This window comes from Protobothrops mucrosquamatus, unplaced genomic scaffold, assembly GCF_001527695.2.
Source record: "Protobothrops mucrosquamatus isolate PMUCROS unplaced genomic scaffold, P.Mucros_1.0 scaffold1146, whole genome shotgun sequence".
Lineage (NCBI taxonomy): Eukaryota > Metazoa > Chordata > Lepidosauria > Squamata > Viperidae > Protobothrops > Protobothrops mucrosquamatus.
The window spans coordinates 417,949-437,120 of record NW_015387362.1 but is presented as its reverse complement, the minus strand read 5'-3'; the positions used below and the strand labels follow the sequence as shown (position 1 = coordinate 437,120).

At 45.4% G+C, this 19,172-nt stretch overlaps 2 protein-coding genes across 3 annotated transcripts; both read left to right on the top strand.

The window, feature by feature from the left end:
* The first annotated feature begins 1,502 nt into the window (after positions 1 to 1,502).
* BTK (Bruton tyrosine kinase) lies at positions 1,503 to 13,406 on the top strand. 2 transcript variants are annotated; one of them, XM_015820600.1, is made up of 18 exons: positions 1,503 to 1,643; positions 2,638 to 2,736; positions 3,606 to 3,671; positions 3,980 to 4,061; positions 4,895 to 5,023; positions 5,748 to 5,815; positions 5,941 to 6,122; positions 6,418 to 6,480; positions 7,085 to 7,139; positions 7,797 to 7,879; positions 8,855 to 8,982; positions 9,385 to 9,459; positions 9,905 to 10,076; positions 10,728 to 10,944; positions 11,579 to 11,643; positions 11,792 to 11,910; positions 12,750 to 12,907; positions 13,286 to 13,406. In XM_015820600.1, exons 1-18 carry the CDS (start codon positions 1,503 to 1,505, stop codon positions 13,355 to 13,357), a joined length of 1,974 nt encoding a protein of 657 aa, XP_015676086.1. In that variant the 3' UTR covers positions 13,358 to 13,406. The 2 variants fall into 2 exon arrangements, with proteins under 2 accessions (XP_015676086.1, XP_015676088.1); XM_015820602.1 differs by lacking the exons at positions 9,385 to 9,459; positions 9,905 to 10,076; positions 10,728 to 10,944 and having other exon boundaries at positions 8,855 to 8,918.
* A 2,523-nt stretch (positions 13,407 to 15,929) lies between these two features.
* Positions 15,930 to 18,615, top strand: TIMM8A (translocase of inner mitochondrial membrane 8A). The gene is made up of 2 exons (XM_015820599.1): positions 15,930 to 16,065; positions 18,383 to 18,615. The coding sequence occupies exons 1-2, from the start codon at positions 15,934 to 15,936 to the stop codon at positions 18,542 to 18,544; spliced, it is 294 nt and encodes a 97-aa protein (XP_015676085.1). The 5' UTR covers positions 15,930 to 15,933; the 3' UTR covers positions 18,545 to 18,615.
* Positions 18,616 to 19,172: the final 557 nt, after the last annotated feature.

The window sequence follows — 19,172 nt, the reverse complement described above, 5'->3', positions numbered from 1 at the left end:
CCATCCATATCTGTGTGGCAGAAATGAAAAATAGATTAGCTCCAGGGATGGGATTCAAATAGGTGAACAACCAGTTCCCTGTGTGGATGCTGCTTCTGGAAGTCCATTCTGGACCTGGGCAACAAAAATTAGCTACCGGTTCTGCCGAAATGGTGCGAACTGGCTGAATCTCCCCATTGATTAGCCCTCATTAGCACTGCCATTTTGTGGCCATCTGCACATTACTACTGAAGTAGATTAAAAGTATAGTAGTAAGATGTACCATGAAGAATATGAATATTCAGTTTTTTGGCTATCCTCATATGTTTGCCCCTTCAAAATAATGTTGTTGAAAGATACCAAGATATTTTTTTGCAGGTTACACAAATGAAGAATATTGCTTAAGTTAATACAACTGGAGTGAGCCTATATTACACAATGCCATATATGCAGAGAGTAGATAATGTACATAATAATAATAATAATAATAATAATAATAATAATAATAATAATAATTATTATTATTATTATTATTATTATTATTATTACAAAATACAAAGACCTACAAATAGAAATAGAAAGACTGTGGCAAAGGCAAGCCAGGGTAGTACCAATAGTAATAGGCGCCTTGGGTGCAATCCCAAAACAATTGGAGCACCACTTGGACACCATTGGCATTGACAAATTCGCCATTAGTCAATTGCAAAAGGCAGCCTTACTAGGAACTGCTTCCATCCTGCGACGATATCTGTAATAACATCAAACATCCACATCTGCCTATCCCAGGTCCTCGATAGGTAGACAAAATGCCAAATCCAGTCTGAACATCTGGCTGACTGTGCAATGATCCATATTATTATTATTATTATTATTATTATTATTATTATTATTATTATTATTATTATTATTAATAATAATAATAATAATAATAATAATAATACATTTTTATGCCACTTGACCTGCCAGCAAATATACAGAATTTAGTACTTCTGGCTACAAAATTTAGCATTCCTGGTTAAGTCAAAGACTTTTATATATATCACTAGACAGAAATAAACCCCACTGTTTGTGCAACCACCCACAATAATATATTATTAAAGCATCAGGCTAGAAAGTGGAAGGCGGTGAGTTCTAGTCCTGCCTTAGCCATGAAAGCTAGTTGAGTGACTTGGGGCTAATCCCTCTCTCCCAGCCCCACCCCACCCCACAGGGTTGTCGTTATGGGGAAAATAGGAGGAGGGAGGTATGAATATGTTCGTTACGTTGAGTTATTTGTAAAAATAATAAAGGCAGGATAGGAATAAATAAGTAGGATAAAAACTATTCAATCTACGTGCCACCGAAATGCCAGCAACTCTACAGAATTGAATACTTCTGGCTGCAGAACGTGGCACTGCCATCTATGATTAGATAGAAATAAATCCCACTGTTGGATTTTCCTTAGTGTTTTTATGTTTATTGGCAGCGGCAGTCCAGCAAATTGATCACGGAGGAGGAAGAGGAAGAGGAGGAAAAGAGGCGCCATGTCCAATGTTATCCTAGAGAGCATCTTCCTGAAGCGTTCTCAGCAAAAGAAGAAAACGTCTCCGCTGAATTTCAAAAAGCGCCTGTTTCTGTTGACAGAAAGCAAGCTCTCTTACTATGAATATGACTTCGAACGTGGGGTGAGTCCCTAAGAACCGAACAACAGAAAAACAAGATGGGCCCAAAGTCTTCTTTAACCAGATTTATTGAAAGGGGAAAAAAAGGATGAGGTCTCAGAAACATCGACAACTGGATACTCTCACTTTATTACCCATTTCATCCCTAGGTTTGTTAGCGCTGTACAGAGGTCTCTTAATTCTCTTGCTAATATAAGGGTTTGATGACGGGGAATTTGGTTAATCTTTTCCTGAGAATGGAAGAATGTGCAGATCTTCTGAACTAGCCAATATTTTGCAACTGTCATGAAAAGTTCTAGCGCAGTGATGGCGAACCTTTTAGAGACTGAGTGCCCAAAAACCGCCCCTGCTTCCCCGCCCATCCCGCCCCACCCCACCCCTCTGCGCCCCACTCTCTCCACCCTGGCTCCCCCCACAAGGCCACCCACCGCCTCCACAGCCCACCGCAGTAGATCACCCAAGTGGCCCAGCAGCACCGTGGCAGCTACGTCCTCCGCCCGTGCCCCACAGCATCATCTGTGCGTGACGGGGTGCGAGGGCGGAGTCTTGTCCCCACTGCCCGGCTGCCATGTCCTTGGCTGCGCTGCTCCGTGCTGACTGCGCTCAGGGGTGACTCTCCTCCAGGGGGGCTGCTGGTGAGAAGGGGGCCGCAGGGGGAGGCGGGGCTGGGGCGACAGTGCGCGTGCCCACAGAGAGGGCTCTGAGTGCCGCCTCTGGCACCCGTGCCATAGGTTCGCCACCACTGTTCTAGCCCCTTTTAAAAAAAAAAGGGATTTTGGAGGAATACAGTGTCAAGGGCGTGTATTTTGGGGTTCAAGAATGAAGCCATCATCTGGCTGACGAAATAGAGTCGCTGTGCAGAACTGTCTTCTGAGATCCCTCAGGTCACTGTATCTCACCCATCTCTCCAGCTGTACAAATTGTAGATTGAAATTTTAGGTCTCTTTAAAAAAAAAAAAAAAACAACCTTCCAAATATTTTCACTTTCTTCCTCCAGCGCAGAGGAAGTAAGAAGGGCTCGGTGGACCTCGATAAAATCACTTGTGTCGAGATTGTGGTTCCAGAAAACGACCCCCCTCCAGAACGACGGTTATTGGTAAGGAGACATTTCTGCCTCTTGTAAGAATGCTGGTGTCAAAGAGAGGCAGACGTGCGTGGCTGCTGTGCTTCTTGGAACAGGATGCTGTGCCTGGGAGTCTCTGCAAAGGGGCGCTGGGGCTGCCTTCCTGATGCCTCCACTGTGCCAGGAGGTGCCCCCTCCGAGCGGGCATGGAGGCGGAAGGGTGCCTGCGTGGACCGCTGGCCTTTTGACTTTTTCCTGCCCCACCACGGCTGCACACGGAAGCGGCTGTGGGAATTTGCGGGGTGAATTCTCCCACGCTGCTGCGGGAGAAGGACGTGGGGTTGAGACCTCCCCAGCAGCCGAGCCTGGGGGCAGACGGAGGGGCAGATGGCCCCACCCCCTGCATACTTGTCAGAACCTTCACTGGCCTCTGCCCCCTCAGGACTGGGGGCTGCAATTCAGGGACTGAATGTGGTTGGAGCGCGCCAGAGGGGGGAAGAGGCTGTTGACCCCTCCCCAAGTTGCTTCTTTCCAACTTAGGAGATGCTGGGTGGCCTGTTGGTGGAAGCTACCAGTCAAATGATTTTTTTTTTAAAAAAAGCATTCTTTACTTTTTTCTTTTTTCTTTTCTTTTTTTTTTTTGCTGTTATATCCAAACTAGGATCCTTGGCTAGGAATGGAAAGCCAGCCACAAAGAATGGTGTCTAACTGGCTTGGTAGGAGGGAAATTTTACAGTCAGATTATGAAAATTAAGATGTTTTTGCATTTTGCCTGCGGGAGCCAGGAGGAGGGCTCCAACTTTCCCAGATGTGCATTGTGAAAGCATAGAATTAGCTTTGATGTATGTATGTGTTATTTATTTATTTCATTTAATTTAATTTCCAAACTCTTTTGCATGCAGCGAAAAGAAGATGCAAATGAACACGAGCAGATTTCCATTATAGAGCGGTTTCCTTATCCCTTCCAAGTAAGTTTTTTTTCTATCAGCTTTCCGGTCCTCACTGATGAATCACTAACAAGGAAGCTTGGGCTTCTGTGTCAGACTAGGCCAGGGGTAGGCAACCTTGGCTCTTTTATGACTCTTGGACTTCAACTCCCAGAATTCCTGAGCCAGCCATGCTCAAGCAGGAGAACCTATACCATTTCAGACAAGTGAGCACCCTCCTAGGTAAATTTTCTTGACAAAAGATGGGGTATTAAAAAATACATCATTTACACAGAGGACTATCTATACTTTAACCACTGTTCTTTATCTCTGCTTTGTGTGTCCCCAAGGTTGTATACGATGAAGGACCCCTTTATGTCTTCTCTCCCATGGAGGAATTACGGACCCGCTGGATTCACCAACTGAAGAACAGTCAGTGTCCATGTGGTTGAAACATCTGTAATGCTGGGACATCACAGAAGGGCCGTCTCTGAAATGTATCAGGGAGTCCATCAAACGAAGTGCAGACACAGAATTCAGGGTGGTGGTGACCCAAATGCATTTGTAGACCATCAATTTGGGGGGGAAAGTTCTTTTAAAAACTGAACAGTTTTTAAAACTGGCAGTTTTCTAAAGATCTAAGACTTTAATTGAAAGTAGCATTTCAGCACTATCATTGTAGCTGCTTGCTGTTATTTATTTATTTATTTATTTATTAGGCTTTATACCTGTCACTAATTCATAGGTTCAGCTTCTGCATCCCCTAATCTGCTTTTTATGGGTTTTCTAATTGTGATTAAAGCTATGGCTTAATTTTACTGTTGTTGGATGGACGGATAAAAATGTTGGGGAGAAACAAATGAAAGAAAGGTTTATTATGAGATTGATGGTTGTCACCAAGCAAGGGCCTAGGGATAAGACCGGGATAATGGCTGGGTTTGTACAATATGCCAGACTCAACTAAAAAGACAACTGATAGCTTGTGTTGTAGGTAACAGATCTTTTCCAAGTAGGTTATGTGAACTAGGCCATCAGGTTAAAAGCTGTAAAATCATAGATTGATTGGTTTGGGCATCGCGTGATAAGCATACACAGTCCTTGTGTTTTGGTCACTCAGGATTAAAGTAACCTGAGCGGTCTGGACGTCATGAACATAATGTTGAATTGCTAAGGGAATGTTTTGACAAATAAATCGGACCACAATGTCTGAGTTAGTTCTTAGCACGCTCTTCAGAAATCTCCTTTCTTATTCCATCTTGCTGCAGTGACCTACTATAACAGCAACCTGGTGCAGAAGTATCATCCTTGTTTCTGGACAGATGGACAATATCTTTGCTGCTTCCAGACTGCCAAAATGGCCATGGGTTGCAAAGTTCTGGCAGGCAGGAGTCAAAGTAAGGGATCATCTCGCCTTCTCCTTGTCTTCCCTCTGATCTCCGTCTCCATCCTTCCTTCTTCCTGTCATTGTACAGGTAGTCCTCAACGTACAACCGGTTGTTTAGTGCTGTTCAGAGCTAGGACAGCCCCGAAAAAGGGACTCACAACTGGGTCCTCACACTTAGGACAACCCCACAGTCATGTGATCAAAAATTAGGCGCTTAGTAGCTGGCATGCTTTGTGGCATCCCGGAGTCATTTGTTTTGCGACCTTCCTAGTCGGCTTTGACAAATGAAGTCAATGAGGGAAGTTGGATTCACTTAAGGCCCATGTGATTTGCTTAATGACTGTGGCAGAAATGGTTGTAAATTCGGGCGGGATTCACGTAACCACCATCTTGATTAGCAATGGAAATTCTAGTCCCAATTGTGGTCCTAGGCCAGGAGTAGGCAACCTTGACTCTTTTATGACTTGTGGACTTCAACTCCCAGAATTCCTGAGTCAGCCATGCTGAGGGGAAAGGGAGAGGTTTCCAAGCTGAGCCATGCTGGCTCAGGAATTCTGGGAGTTGAAGTCCACGAGTCATAAAAGAGCCAAGGTTGCCTACCACTAGCCTAGGCCAAGGACTACCTGTTATGGTTAGGAACCTATGGACAGAAGGGCAGGATATCAGCCATATCAACCAATCAGTCAGTCAATCAATCAATCAATCAATCAATCACAACTGTCCTCTCCTTGTAGGTTTCAAAAGTGGCCGTTTGCTTCAGAAGCCCGAAAAGCCGTTGCCCCCAACACCAGAAGAGAACCAGGTATCTTCATGGGGCAGGTGTGGGTAGATTTGACACCACCGATGCCTGGGCAGTGCACAGGTCTTGTGACCAGATCCCTGGAAGGCCTCACTATTTTCCTCCTCACTTTCCCAATCTATTCAAAGTTTATGAAGAAGCCTCTGCCGCCCAAGCCATCACCCAGCATTCCTTCTAAGACCAGGAAGGTGATCGCTCTCTACGATTACACCCCCATGAACGACCAAGACTTGCAGCTGCAGAAAGGGGAAGAATATCTCATCCTGGAGGAGAGCAGTGAATCTTGGTGGCGGGCACAAGACCAGAATGGGTAGGAGATGGGAGGACATCAATGTTTGGATGGGCACAGTGTTTTGGGGTGGGTTTCATTGTGGTTTGGTTTATGGCCTAGATCAGGGGTAGGCAACCTTGGCTCTTTCATGACTCGTGGACTTCAACTCCCAGAATTCCTGAGCCAGCATGGCTCAGCTTGGAAACCTCTCCCTTTCCCTCAGCATGGCTGGCTCAGGAATTCTGGGAGTTGAAGTCCACAAGTCATAAAAGAGCCAAACTCTAGTGGTCTTACCATCCTTCTTCCTCTTCCCCTTCTGCTTCCTTCCATCCAGGAAACAAGGTTACATTCCCTCCAATTATATCACCGAAACAAGAGATTCTCTGGAGATATTTGAGTGAGTATCCTCTGATCCATGGGCTGGATCCATTCGTGGAGATGCCATATATACTCTAACACAGGGGTCTTCAAACTTGGCCCTTTGATGACTTGTGGACTTCAACTCCCAGAATTCCTCAGCCAGGCACTGCCTGGCTGAGGAATTCTGGGAGTTGAAGTCCACAAGTCATCAAAGGGCCAAGTTTGAAGACCCCTGCTCTAACACATCTAATGGAGTCCAGACTGCAGAAGACTGATGGACTGCATTATTCAGTCCAAGTGCGGGATTTTCTGCCCCATTGTCAGTTTTCTTCCTCTGGATGTCCCACGCCTCCTCCATCATTTGAGATGTAGTTTGTCCATCTGGATTCCAGAGAAAAAAGATTAGCTAGTAATAAGATGGGTAGGAAGGGAGAAACTGGGGCATGCTGAAAAAAACACACAGATGCTCAACATTGTTTGTTTGTTTTCCATATTTGCATCAAACAGAAGGGCAGCTTTGGGAATGAACCACTAACAAATTCTGGAGAATTTCATTTTCATTCTTTATTCCAAATAAATTCCTCCCACAAGGCTCTTCATCCTAGGTGTTCTTTCTTGACAATTATCTTGTCGTGTTTTAGGTGGTATTTAAAAAACATAACCAGAAGACAAGCAGAAGAATTGCTGAAGAAAGAGGTATTGTCTTGTGTGTGTCTGTCTGCTTGTTTCCCCTCCTCTTCCTTTCATTGCAAGGAATTGGGGATTCTCAACCCTTGCAAGTTAAAGATGTGTGGACTTCAACTCCCAGAATTCCCCAGCCAGCTAGGGGGTGGTGGAATTTATTGACTGGGGAATTCTGGGAGTTGAAGTCCGCACATCTTTAATTTGCCAAGTTTGAGAAACACTGCAAGGAATTTAAGTAAGGATTTGGGGGGATCATCACCTGTGACTTTGAATACACTGAGTATGTTCTGTACCCCTTTTATTTATTTATTTAGCTTCTGGATCCAATCAGGAGTAGCTAATGACCAGGAACTAGTTTGTTTAGTATATCATTTCATTTTAAGATCGTAAAATTATATGCCAAGAATTTCTCTTTGTTTGTGAAGGGTGCAATAGATTTAGATGTAGAGTTCAGGCAAAACTATTTAGTTTTACTGCCGTACTACTAACTACTACTACTAGGGCTAGTAATCCGGCATTCTAGGTCAGTGTAGGTTTATCGAAGGGCTGACTCACAAGGGCAGACTCACAACAGGGGTTTGTGAAGAGCCCCAGGTCTTGTCTTACACTGAAAAATTAATCATTCTCCAATCCTCACAACTGAAAAATTTAGGCATTTTTCTATTTCAGAGCAAAGATGGCGGTTTCATTGTTCGAGATTCTGTCAGCAAGACAGGCAAATACACCGTCTCTGTGTTTGCTAAGTCCTCCGGGTGAGTGTGACCTGCTGATAAAATAAATAAATGTGAATCCCACACCAGGCTAGTCCTCAAGAAGAGCTCCGTATCAGGAGAAACATCATTATGGTTGACAGTGGGATAGGCTGTTTGAAGGTCCATAGTTTGTGTATAGAAAAGTTGACCAAATAATAATTTAAAAAAATACAGCAATATCACGATCATCCAGAAGATGGCTTTTAGTTCATCTGGTTTAAGCTTATCAATTATGCAGGGCAAAGGCATAATAATTGATTCTTTTTTTTTATTATTAAAAGTTTTATAACATTTACAAAATAAACCCCCTTCCCCCCCCAACCCCCCCCACTTCCCAGAGCTGTTCACGGTTACAAATATATTAATCATAATCTAAATAACATTATCCAACTAATTATGTAACCAAATCTATAACACACTTTAACTCCCTTTTAAAATAAATTTAGATAATTTAAAATTAAACACAATAATAACAAATAATCAACTTAATTATTAAACAAAATTACTACTCAAAATAATAATAATATCAATATAATAAAATATAATAACAAATATAAAAAATATAATAAAATATTCACAATAACAATACTGTAAAATTTACTCAAACACCAAATGGAACTTTTCAGTCCCATATTTATTCTGAATATAATCTATCCATCTTCTTAATCAGTTATAGGTTCCCAATGAATGTAATGACATAAAGTAATTTTGTTTCTTATAGATCCTCCGTTGTATCATTAATCGTTAAGAATTTTAAATATCAGAGAGGGGAGAGATTCCTGCACTGAACCATGGGGTAGACTAGATGACCTTGGCATCTTTCAACTTTCTCACTCTTTCTTTCGAAACTGGGGTGGACCTTCTCTCTCTTTTCCTACAGCAATGGCTCCTTCCTGCTCTTGTCCCAATTTCTGATGTCGCCGTCATCTTCGCTTATCTTGGAATCTCTTTTTAACGCCCCAATTGCTTCCTTAGGGATCCTCAGGGCACCATCCGCCATTATGTGGTGTGCCCGACAGCGCAGAACAAATATTTCCTGGCCGAGAAGCACCACTTCAACACTATCCCGGAGCTCATCAACTATCACCAACACAACTCCGCAGGTGAGGGTGAGCACCTGTTCCCAGAGGTATCCGCCATCGATTGCTTAGCTCAGGGGTCCTCAACCATGGCAAAGCTGGCTGAGGAATTCTGGGAGTTGAAGTCCACAAGTCTTAAAGTTGCCAAGGTTGAGGACCCCAGACTTAGCTGGTACCTTTTGAGTCTGGGAAACTGCACCCCTTCTTCCTCATTTAATTTCCCACAATGCCCCAAAAGCATGCCATGTTGGGAGCTATGGAGCATTGTGGGAACTGGCCTGAGGTCACCCAGTTGATGCCATGCCCAAGACAGAACTAGAACTCCTAGCCTCCTGGTTTCTAGCCCAGCACCATCAGTTACTACACCAAACGGACTCTTCTTATGTTGAGTAGCCTCCTAATCACATCTTTATTTTTATCCACCAGGACTTATCTCCCGATTGAAGTATCCAGTGTCAGCACAACAAAAATCTGCTCCTTCCACTGCAGGTCTTGGATATGGTAATACCTGAATGTTCTTAACTGCTTGATGCCTATGGTTGGGTTCACTAAATTAGATCTATGAACAATTTAGCAGTTGTTAAGCTTCCCTTCCCTCCCTCCCTCCCTCCCTCCCTCCTTCTTTCCTTCCTTCCTTCCTTCCTTCCTTGTCATTTAGTGGGCCGTGCTCTCTCTCATAATTCATGTTGGGTGTTTTGTGCCGACCCAGTTAATTCATTAGCCAATATTAAACCAGTTAATTCAAAAGCACATTGAGTGAACATAGCCTGTAGATTATATCTGATGTGGGGTTGTGACTCAGAAGCCACCCGTTCACTTCCCACGGGGCCCTTCAGTGAGGTTATGTTAGATGCTCTGGGACATTGTGGGAAGTTGTCCATATGGTCTTCTCCTCCTCCAGATGGCTGTCCGTTTTCACCCACCCGCTGCTTTGTGTCATTCCTAGGGGCATGGGAGATTGATCTGAAAGAACTGACATTTCTGAAAGAGCTGGGGACAGGCCAGTTTGGGGTGGTGAAACATGGCAAGTGGCGAGGTCAGTACGACGTGGCCATCAAGATGATCAAGGAAGGCTGCATGTCAGAAGATGCGTTTATCGATGAAGCCAAAGTCATGATGTGAGCCGACACCTCCTTTTTCTTCTTCTTTCTGTCAAGACTTTCCTTTAGATCGGGGTGAGGAACCTTCCAGATGTTGCTGGACTACTACTCCCAGCATCCTTCACCTCTTGCTATGCTTGCTGGGATTCCGTTCCAATTCTGAAAGTCTCTCTGGACTTTCAGATGGCCCAATGTGGTCCATCACAAATGTTGGAGGCTCAGACTTATTTCAAACCCAGTTCTTGGAGCCCTATCATTAAAGGAAGGGTATTTGGGTAGATACTTCTCAACTATTAACCTGAGGACAATTCTCTTCCGTCTGTAGCTAGAAGGAAGGCTTTCCTTTGCAATGGATTTGAATGTTCCTCTTGGACATTTTTCCTTCCTGCCACTTATACGAAAAGCCAGTTTAGAGTGGAGTACTGGGTTTGCACACCACGCCAACTAAGGTTGGTTTAATCAGGATTTATTCCTTAAATAAACTACAGTTGGCGCTTAGTAGAACATGAAGATTTTCTGAATGACCTCAGCTGAGTTCCTGACACATTTGAACAAAGGATACGATGGCTTTGATCTGCTCCTTAATTTGTCTGCCACTTGAGGGGAAAAACAGTGATGAAGGACAAAGGTGAATTTCTAAACCAATGAGGCTCTTGCTTTCCTTTTCAGGAATCTTTCCCATGCCAACCTGGTGCAACTCTTTGGGGTTTGCACTAAGGAAAGACCAATCTTGATTATCACAGAGTACCTGTGCAAAGGTTGCCTCTTGGCCTACCTGCGGGATACTCGGCGGTCCTTCCAGGTCACCGAGCTTTTGGATATGTGCAAGGATGTTTGTGAGGCTATGGAATATCTGGAATCCAAACAGTTTCTACACAGAGACTTGGTAGGTGACGCACTGCTTAACTCAACCAAGGGAGAAAACTCAAGTCAATGTTTTGGGTTGTACTACCACAGTGACTTTGTCATGGATGAGGCATGGATGACTTGTGGCCTTCCAGATGTTGCTGAAGGATACATCTCTGTAACCTTAGCCAACGTATCTACCGGTACAGGATTCTGGAGATGTCTGACAATACTGGAAAACTGTAGCTTCTTTCCCCCAACTAGGATAATGATGGAGATTGGAGGTTCTACAACTGGGTGGAAGTGCCATCGGGGATGCTCAAACTGGTGTAATGATGGAGGTTCTAGAACAGGGGTGAAAGTGCCATCAGGGGCCCCAAATTCACACCATGCAGGGACAGGATAGTTTACCTGCCTTGGTGGTTTCAGGGAGTTTATCTCTCCCTGGCACTGTATGAACCTCTTCCTTCTGTCCAAAGCAAATTTATTTGTTTAAAACATTTACAGTCAATTCTCTATCCAAAGAATCTTGTTAACAAGCTTAGGCATCCTGAGTCTCAGAAGATAGTAATTTTAAGTTTATGCTGGTTCATGGCTGTAACAAACACTGATATGCTTCATTAGGGTATCCCACTACTTATATAATGCTTCCTCTCTTTGTCTGTCTTCCACAGGCTGCTCGCAACTGCTTGGTCAATGAACAAGGAGTGGTCAAAGTCTCTGATTTTGGCCTTTCCAGGTTAGTTTTGACGTCAACGTGTCTGGCAGGTTGGGATAGTCGCCAAGGTGGAGAAATGGTCTATTTTCTTCAATGGACTGTGAGCCACTTGGGTTATTGGTTTGAGGCGTACACCGTCAAGTTGCCCAACCCAACCTTCTGCTCGCAGGTATGTCTTGGATGATGACTACATCAGCTCCGTGGGATCCAAATTTCCAGTCCGGTGGTCTCCTCCAGAGGTTCTTCTCTATAGCAAGTTCAGCAGCAAATCAGATGTCTGGGCTTTTGGTGAGCAGACTATGTGGGCATGGAAGCTGAGATATCAGGGGGAGAATCATCTGGGCTGATGAATGCAATGACAAAGTATTCTTAGTCACAGTCTCTGCCAATGATAGAGCTCCTAGGCCTCAGAGCAGATGTGGGGAAAAAGGTGTCCCAAAGCCATTGTTTGGCACCCAAATCTAAGAGATTAGAACCCAGGAACTTTGTCCCTCCAGTTGTAGCTACATCAGAAAAAACATCTCTCAACATAATCTCTCGCGTAACATAATCCCACCTGATACTACAGGTAGCCCTGGACTTACGACCACAATTGAGCCCAAAATTTCCGCTGCTAAGAAAGACCGTTGCCAAGTTAGTTTTGCCCCATTTTACGACCTTCCTTGCCACAGCTGTTAAGTGAGTCACTACAGTTGTTAAGTACGTAACACGGACGTTAAGTGAATCCGGCTTCCCCATTGACTTTGGTTGTCAGAAGGTCACCAGAGGGAATTACGTGACTCTGGGACATGGCGACCGTCGTAAATATGAACCAGTTGCCGAGCTTCTGAATTTTGATCACGTGACCATGGGGATGCTGCAACGGCCGTAAATGTGAAAAATGGTCATCAGTCACTTTTTTCACTGCCATCGTAACTCAGAACGGCCACTAAATGTACTGTTGTAAGTAGAGGACTACCTGTATAGTCTTTGTCCCGTACACACAACGGCATTTTGGGGAAGAGAGCAAAGACTTTGTGGTCCAGAGGCCAGGAATCTTATACGAAGAACTGAGTGGCATTTCAGAGGAGGCTAAAACTAGCGGTGGCGCTTTGACCTCATGTTCTGGATGCTTTCCCCACGCACAGGAGTTCTGATGTGGGAGGTCCACGCTTTGGGGAAGATGCCCTACGAGAGGTTCACCAACAGCGAGACCACCGATCACGTCATCAAAGGGCTGCGTCTCTACCGCCCCCAGCTGGCCTCCGACAGGATCTACGCCATCATGTACAGCTGTTGGCATGAGGTAAGTTTTCTTGATACCTTACTACCGTTGGCGGCATCCCTCCCGATGGTCACACGATCAGAATTGGGACACTTGGCAACTGGCATGTATTTGCGACGGTTGCAGTGTCCTAGGGCCATGTGATCACCTTTTGCGACCTTTTGATGAGCAAAATCATCAGAGAAGCCAGATTCACTTAACAAAAGTGTTGCTAACTTAACAACTGCAGCAAGTCAAGGACTATCTGCACTTTTTTGATAACCCCTTCACAACTTCTCTTTCTTTTTAGACAGTCCAGGGACCTTATCTTTTAAGCACTTCAGCAAAAGATCCCTTGTGTATCTCTTTTAGAAACTATTTTATATAAGCAATTTCCTCTCTCTTTTTTTCTTCTTCCAGAAAGCAGACGAGCGTCCAAGTTTTCAAGTACTCCTTGGACACATTATGGATTTAGCGAATGAAGAAGTCTGATTCCCGTCGGTTACCCAATATACATTTTTCTCTGTGAATTGCTGCCACCTTCCTCTGTTTGCTGAAGAATTGTTGAATGGACACGGTGAAAACAAAATCAGCAAGACGGCAATCACAAGCAAAGTACTTTGATCGACTGAGAACTGTCTTCAAGTCGCCTTTAACTCGCCTTTGTGTTTCTCTTTGAAGCCAGCCAAAACTAACAAGCCAGCAAGTGCTGTTTAGGTGTTTCCCTATCCAGCAGGATAAGGTACAGCTTGTCCCCACTGTTGAGCTGAAGTGTTATCATCCCATTCCCAAGTCAGCAGAAAAGAAAACCAGCATGACATTTTCTGTCCTCATTTATGATCCCTGACTCACCTCAGTTTCTGTCTTCCCTTCATGATCACTCCCAGATTTTGCCCACCTGGAGATTGACCTTGGATTACAGGAAAAATCCTGCTTAGTATTGGATGGGATCGGTGGTGGGATTCAGCCAGAACCGGTAGCTAATTTTTTGTTGCCCAGGCCCAGAATGGACTTCCGGAAGCGGCATCCACACAGAGAACCGGTTGTTCACATATTTGAATCCCACCGCTGGATGGGATGAAGGCGCCTGATTGAAATGGAGCAGAAAAGGCAGAAAACTATGATTACAGGCAAATGGCAGAGGCTTTTGGTGTAAGAATGTCTAGCTCTTCCAAGATCACTTGGAACAAGATAATGGGATTTAATAAACTTCTGGGAATGCAGCTACTCCAAAATGTATTGGGTGGTGATGGATAAAAATGGAAAGAAGCGATAGGAAAATGAATTGCATTTCATAAAGAGAAAATAAACTAATTTGCGTCACCATCTTTCTTGGATCCCAGTGGACTTGTTCACTGGTGCGTTGCTCAACACGAAGATCTGCTTTTAATTTCTGTTTACTGTAGAAGGTATCTGACTAATCTTATATCTTCTTCCCCTATAAATCACATTCAAAGTCCTGAAAAATTCTTCTGCTTGCAAAAACTGAAGCCGGGAGTCTTACTGTATGTAGAACGCTTCAGATAAACTTTGAGAAAACTTTCCCTTCTTTTAGAAAACACAAAATATAAGAGAAAGGATAGAGCAGTGCAACGCACGAGACTTCCCATCAAATTAGCCATACCTGAAGTCTGTTTCGCTTTGAAGCAGTGAGAAAATAGAATGGTGAAGTAATAAACAGGAAGGGGAAAAAAAAAGAGTCTGCCACAGGATGTATTGTAGACCAAACTGCTTTTTTGCAAGAGATACTATGCAGATTTTGAAAACAAGCTCACAAAATTTAGGCTTCCAGTTATAATGGGTACTTATTAGTGTTTTTTTCCCCTCCACCTCTTCTATCCATTTGCTCTCTCGTTTGCATGGAAATCCTGTTCATTTAGAGCTGATATGTGAGCTATACACCTGAATGGTGCACAGAGGCACTGTATGTGTAGAGAATATGTATATAACATGCAAAGTCAAGGCTGAGTTCCTAAAATAGCCTTACAATGCAGTCTATTTATTACTGCACACTGCAAAGGAAGGAGAGCAAGCCAGAGACTGTGACTTAAGCAACTCTGTAACTCTTAACATGATTAGATGGAACATGTGTGTGCTTGTATGTTCATCCTCAAATAAAAGGGTTCAAGATTACACTGCGCAAGGTTGAATTTGAAAAAAAGTATCTATTTCAATCTATATCTTATCTATCTGTCTGTCTGTCTGTCTGTCTATCTATCTATCTATCTATCTATCTATCTATCTATCTATCTATCTATATCTTATCTATCTATTTCAATTTATATCTGTCTGTCTGTCTGTCTGTCTGTCTATCTATCTATCTATCTATATCTTATCTATCTATTTCAATTTATATCTGTCTGTCGTCTGTCTGTCTGTCTGTCTATCTATCTATCTATCTAGTGCTTTTTTTCTAAAAAAAAAAAAAGGTGCCAGAACTCACACATGTCATACAACCTGCCTTGCCTACTCTACAAGGTTCCATCCAAAAAAGGTGGTGGAACTCCGTTCTGCACGTTCTATGACAAAAAAGCCCTGTATCTATCTATCTATCTATCTATCTATCTATCTATCTATCTATCTATCTATCTATCTATCTGTCTGTCTGTCTGTCTGTCTGTCTGTCTGTCTGTCTACGTACACACACATATATATACATATACACACAAACATACATACACACATACACATACATATACATATACATACATATACGTACACGTACATATACATACACATACATCATATGCATATACAGTAAGAAAATGACAACACTAATTACATTGGGTTGGCACTCATCCAGTGAGTACCACTCCAACACTGCAGAGGGCGCCCCAACGCCTGATTTCCTCTCTTTTTTTTTCTCTCTCTCCCTCCCGGCCCTTCTGCCGCTTTCCTCTCCGATGCGCCGCCGGAAAACGGAAGCGCGCGTGCGCTCGCGGGCCGGGGGAAAAAAAAAAGCGGGCGCCGGGCGCGCATGCGCGGAGGCCCGGCCCGGGGAGGCACGTGAAGGTCGCCGCCCGCCCGCTCCATTCAGCCGCCGGCTCTGCCCTCCAGCCGGGCCCGGCATGGACGCGTCGTCCGTCGCGGGGGACCTGGGCGCGGCCGTCAACGACCCGCAGCTGCAGCACTTCATCGAGGTGGAGACGCAGAAGCAGCGCTTCCAGCAGCTCGTGCACCAGATGACGGAGCTGTGCTGGGTAGGGCGGGCAGAGGCAGGGCCGGTGGAACTCCCTGCCACTAGAGGCGGAGGGGAGGTGGGAAGAGGGGGGGGGGAGAGGAGAAGGACCCGGTAGCACGGGTAGGTCCTCAACTTACGGCCGGAAGGGAGCCCGGGATTTATGTGGCTAAGCGAGACATTTGCTAAGCCAGCGTTTTGCCCCATTTCTGCAGTGGTTGAACTGGCCACGCGGGTCCCCCGTCGGGTTTGCTTTGTCGGGGGTGGGGGGTGGGGAGGCGCAAAAGGGGATCACGTGACTCCCCCGGGAATTCTGCAGCCGTCATCAACGGGAGTCAGTTGTCCGAGCGTCGTCCGAATGCAAATCGCGCGGCCGTCGGGAGGCTGCAACGGTCTGAAGTATGAAAAGCGGTCCTAAGTCCCTGTTTTCCGTGCTGTTGTAACTTCGGTCACTAAACGAACTGCTGTGAGTCGGGGACTGCCTGTAGCCCCCCCCCCGGGACACACTATGCCGGTTGATTTATCCCAGTGTTTCTCAACCTTGACCATTTTAAGGCATGTGGACTTCAACTCCCAGAATTCCACAGCCAGCATTGCTGGCTGTGGAATTCTGGGAGTTGAAGTCCACATGCCTTAAAATGGTCAAGGTTGAGAAACACTGATTTATCCCCATTGGGTCAGGGAATGTAAGAATTTTACTTATTTTCCTACCCCTGAGGCTCGCTGGCCGCTCAGGGGTAAAGCCACCCGGTGTGGGGTGCACCAGTTTTGAGCAGGCTGGAAAAGAGCCTCCAGGATCAGGAGCAGTCTCCTAGGAGTGGAGATTTAGCTGCTGCTGCTGCTGGCAATAATAGGGTGCTTCTATGGGGAGAAGAAGAGCTCTTGGCTGCGTGCCAAGCAGGTGGGCGGCATTTAGGAACCAGGAAGCTGCATTCTTTTGTGTTTTACCTTGGGAGCTCCTGGGGTGCCAGTATGTACGGCAGTGGTTCTCAACCTTTTAAATGCCGTGACCCCCAACCGGTCGTAAGTTGAGGACTAAACCGGTTGTAAGTCGAGGACTAAACCGGTCGTAAGTCGAGGACTACCCAACCGGTCGTAAGTCGAGGACTTTCCCTGCCCGGGAGCGCTGCGCATGCGTGGTTCCGCCCCCTGCGCCGGCCGAGGCGTAGCTGGCAAGCGGCAGAGACGGAGCAGGCCGACCACCAGCTGGCCCAGCTCAAGGGAGGTAAGGCACCCGCCGGAAAAGGGGAAAAAAATGGCGGACAGCCTTGCTTGAAATGGTCGATCGACCCCAAATGGGGTCGCGACCCATAGGTTGAGAACCTCTGATGTACGGCATTGCCATGTGGCCTTTATGTGTTGCGTGTCTATCCGTGTTTTTCTTTGAAAGGCTCAAAGCAGCTTAGGTGGGCTTTTTCCCTAATTGGATTCACGCCACAGCCCTGTTAAGACCGCTTAGGCTGAGCCAGGGTTCATCCCACGAATTGTGTGATCCAGTGGCTCTCCCTTGGATCTGGGTCTGCCACTGCGCCACACTTTTGCAAGCACCGAGCGTCACGTCAGGGTCACCGATTCCACTACAGGTAGTCCTCGACTTACACTTGTGCCCAACATTTCTGTGGTTGAGCGAGACGTTTGTTAAGTGAGCTTTGCCCCATTTTACGGCCTCTCTTGTTGTTAAGTGAATCGCTGCAGTTCTTAAATTAGTCACACCGTTGTTAAATGAACCCGGCTTCCCCCATTGGTTTTGCATGTCAGAAAGTCACAAAAAGGGATCGCGTGATCCCCTGGGACACTGCAAAACGACATAAATAGGAGCCAATTGGCAAGCTTCTGAATTGTGATCATGCGATGGGGAGGCTGCAACGGTCGTAAGTGTGAAAAAAAGGCATTAGCCACTTTTTCCAGTGGCTAAGTTCCGTTGTAACTTGGAACGGTCACTAAGAGAACTGTTGTAAGTCGAGGACTGCCTGTATTGAAATCCGCTCTTCCCATTTCTGTTTCTCTAAGCGAAATAAGGGAACTTTCATGTAACAATGTCTTCCCATCCGCTTGTTTGCCAGATTGATGCCTGGCTTCTGCACTTAAGCTGGCTAAGCACGTCGTCTTTGTATAAAAGCAACATTTGTGACAAGTGTTACCAATTGTGCACGTTTAAGTTTTTTTGTGTGTGTGTGGGTGGAAACGAGCCTGAGCAAGAAGGTTGGCAGCAATTCGGATAGGCTGAAAAACAAAGTCAGACACGTCAGGTTTATATCTTTGCTAATCGTAGGCCTGAAGCCTGACACCGCGGGTCCCCTCGCTGTTGAATGATTTCTCTTTTGTGACCCTCAAAACAGGAGAAATGCATGGATAAGCCTGGCCCCAAGCTGGACAGCCGAGCCGAGACCTGCTTTGTGAACTGTGTCGAGCGTTTCATTGACACCAGTCAGTTTATTCTGAATCGGCTGGAGCAGACGCAAAAGTCCAAGTCGCCCTTCTCCGAAAGTCTCTCCGACTGAGCGGAAGTGTTCACTGGTGCTGCTTTCTTCATTTCAAAAGGAGAACACTGTTCCGAATGGAAGAGGAGGAGAAAGAACCGAAGAAAGGATTCCTAATGATGATAGGCTGTGAGGGAGCTTGGCCCCCACCTCTGAGATGGACATCAGGGCTTCCCGGTCACCTAGTTTAGTTCTGGTGTTAAATGCCCACTGGGTGAACATTAATAACCATGCAACGTCACACATCTGCTATTTAACCCGGACTTCTGCTGCCCTAGGTTTTAATTTTTCCCCCCCTCTGGATAATGGGAGCTTCATAACAGAATGTTGCCTTGACTATCTTATACCCAGCAGTAAGGTGGGAAAAGTACACCCCCTTGAAACTTGAAAATGTTCTTTTTGAGATAAGGGGACTGGGAGGCCTCAGATACTAACGCAGCTCCAGGGGAAAGTCGGGGTGGAAACGTGCCTTGAAAAGGGCCCTGTGCTTAGGCACTGCTCTTTCAAACGATCCAACTGTCACTTGTTTAAACTTGCAACCGGGTTAACCGTTGTAAACCGCGGGTGGGTGGGGTGGATCTTGCAGTTGGGCAGAGGAGCGCGGGATTAGATTGTAAAAGGGCGCCAGAAGAGATCCGTTGTCTTTGAT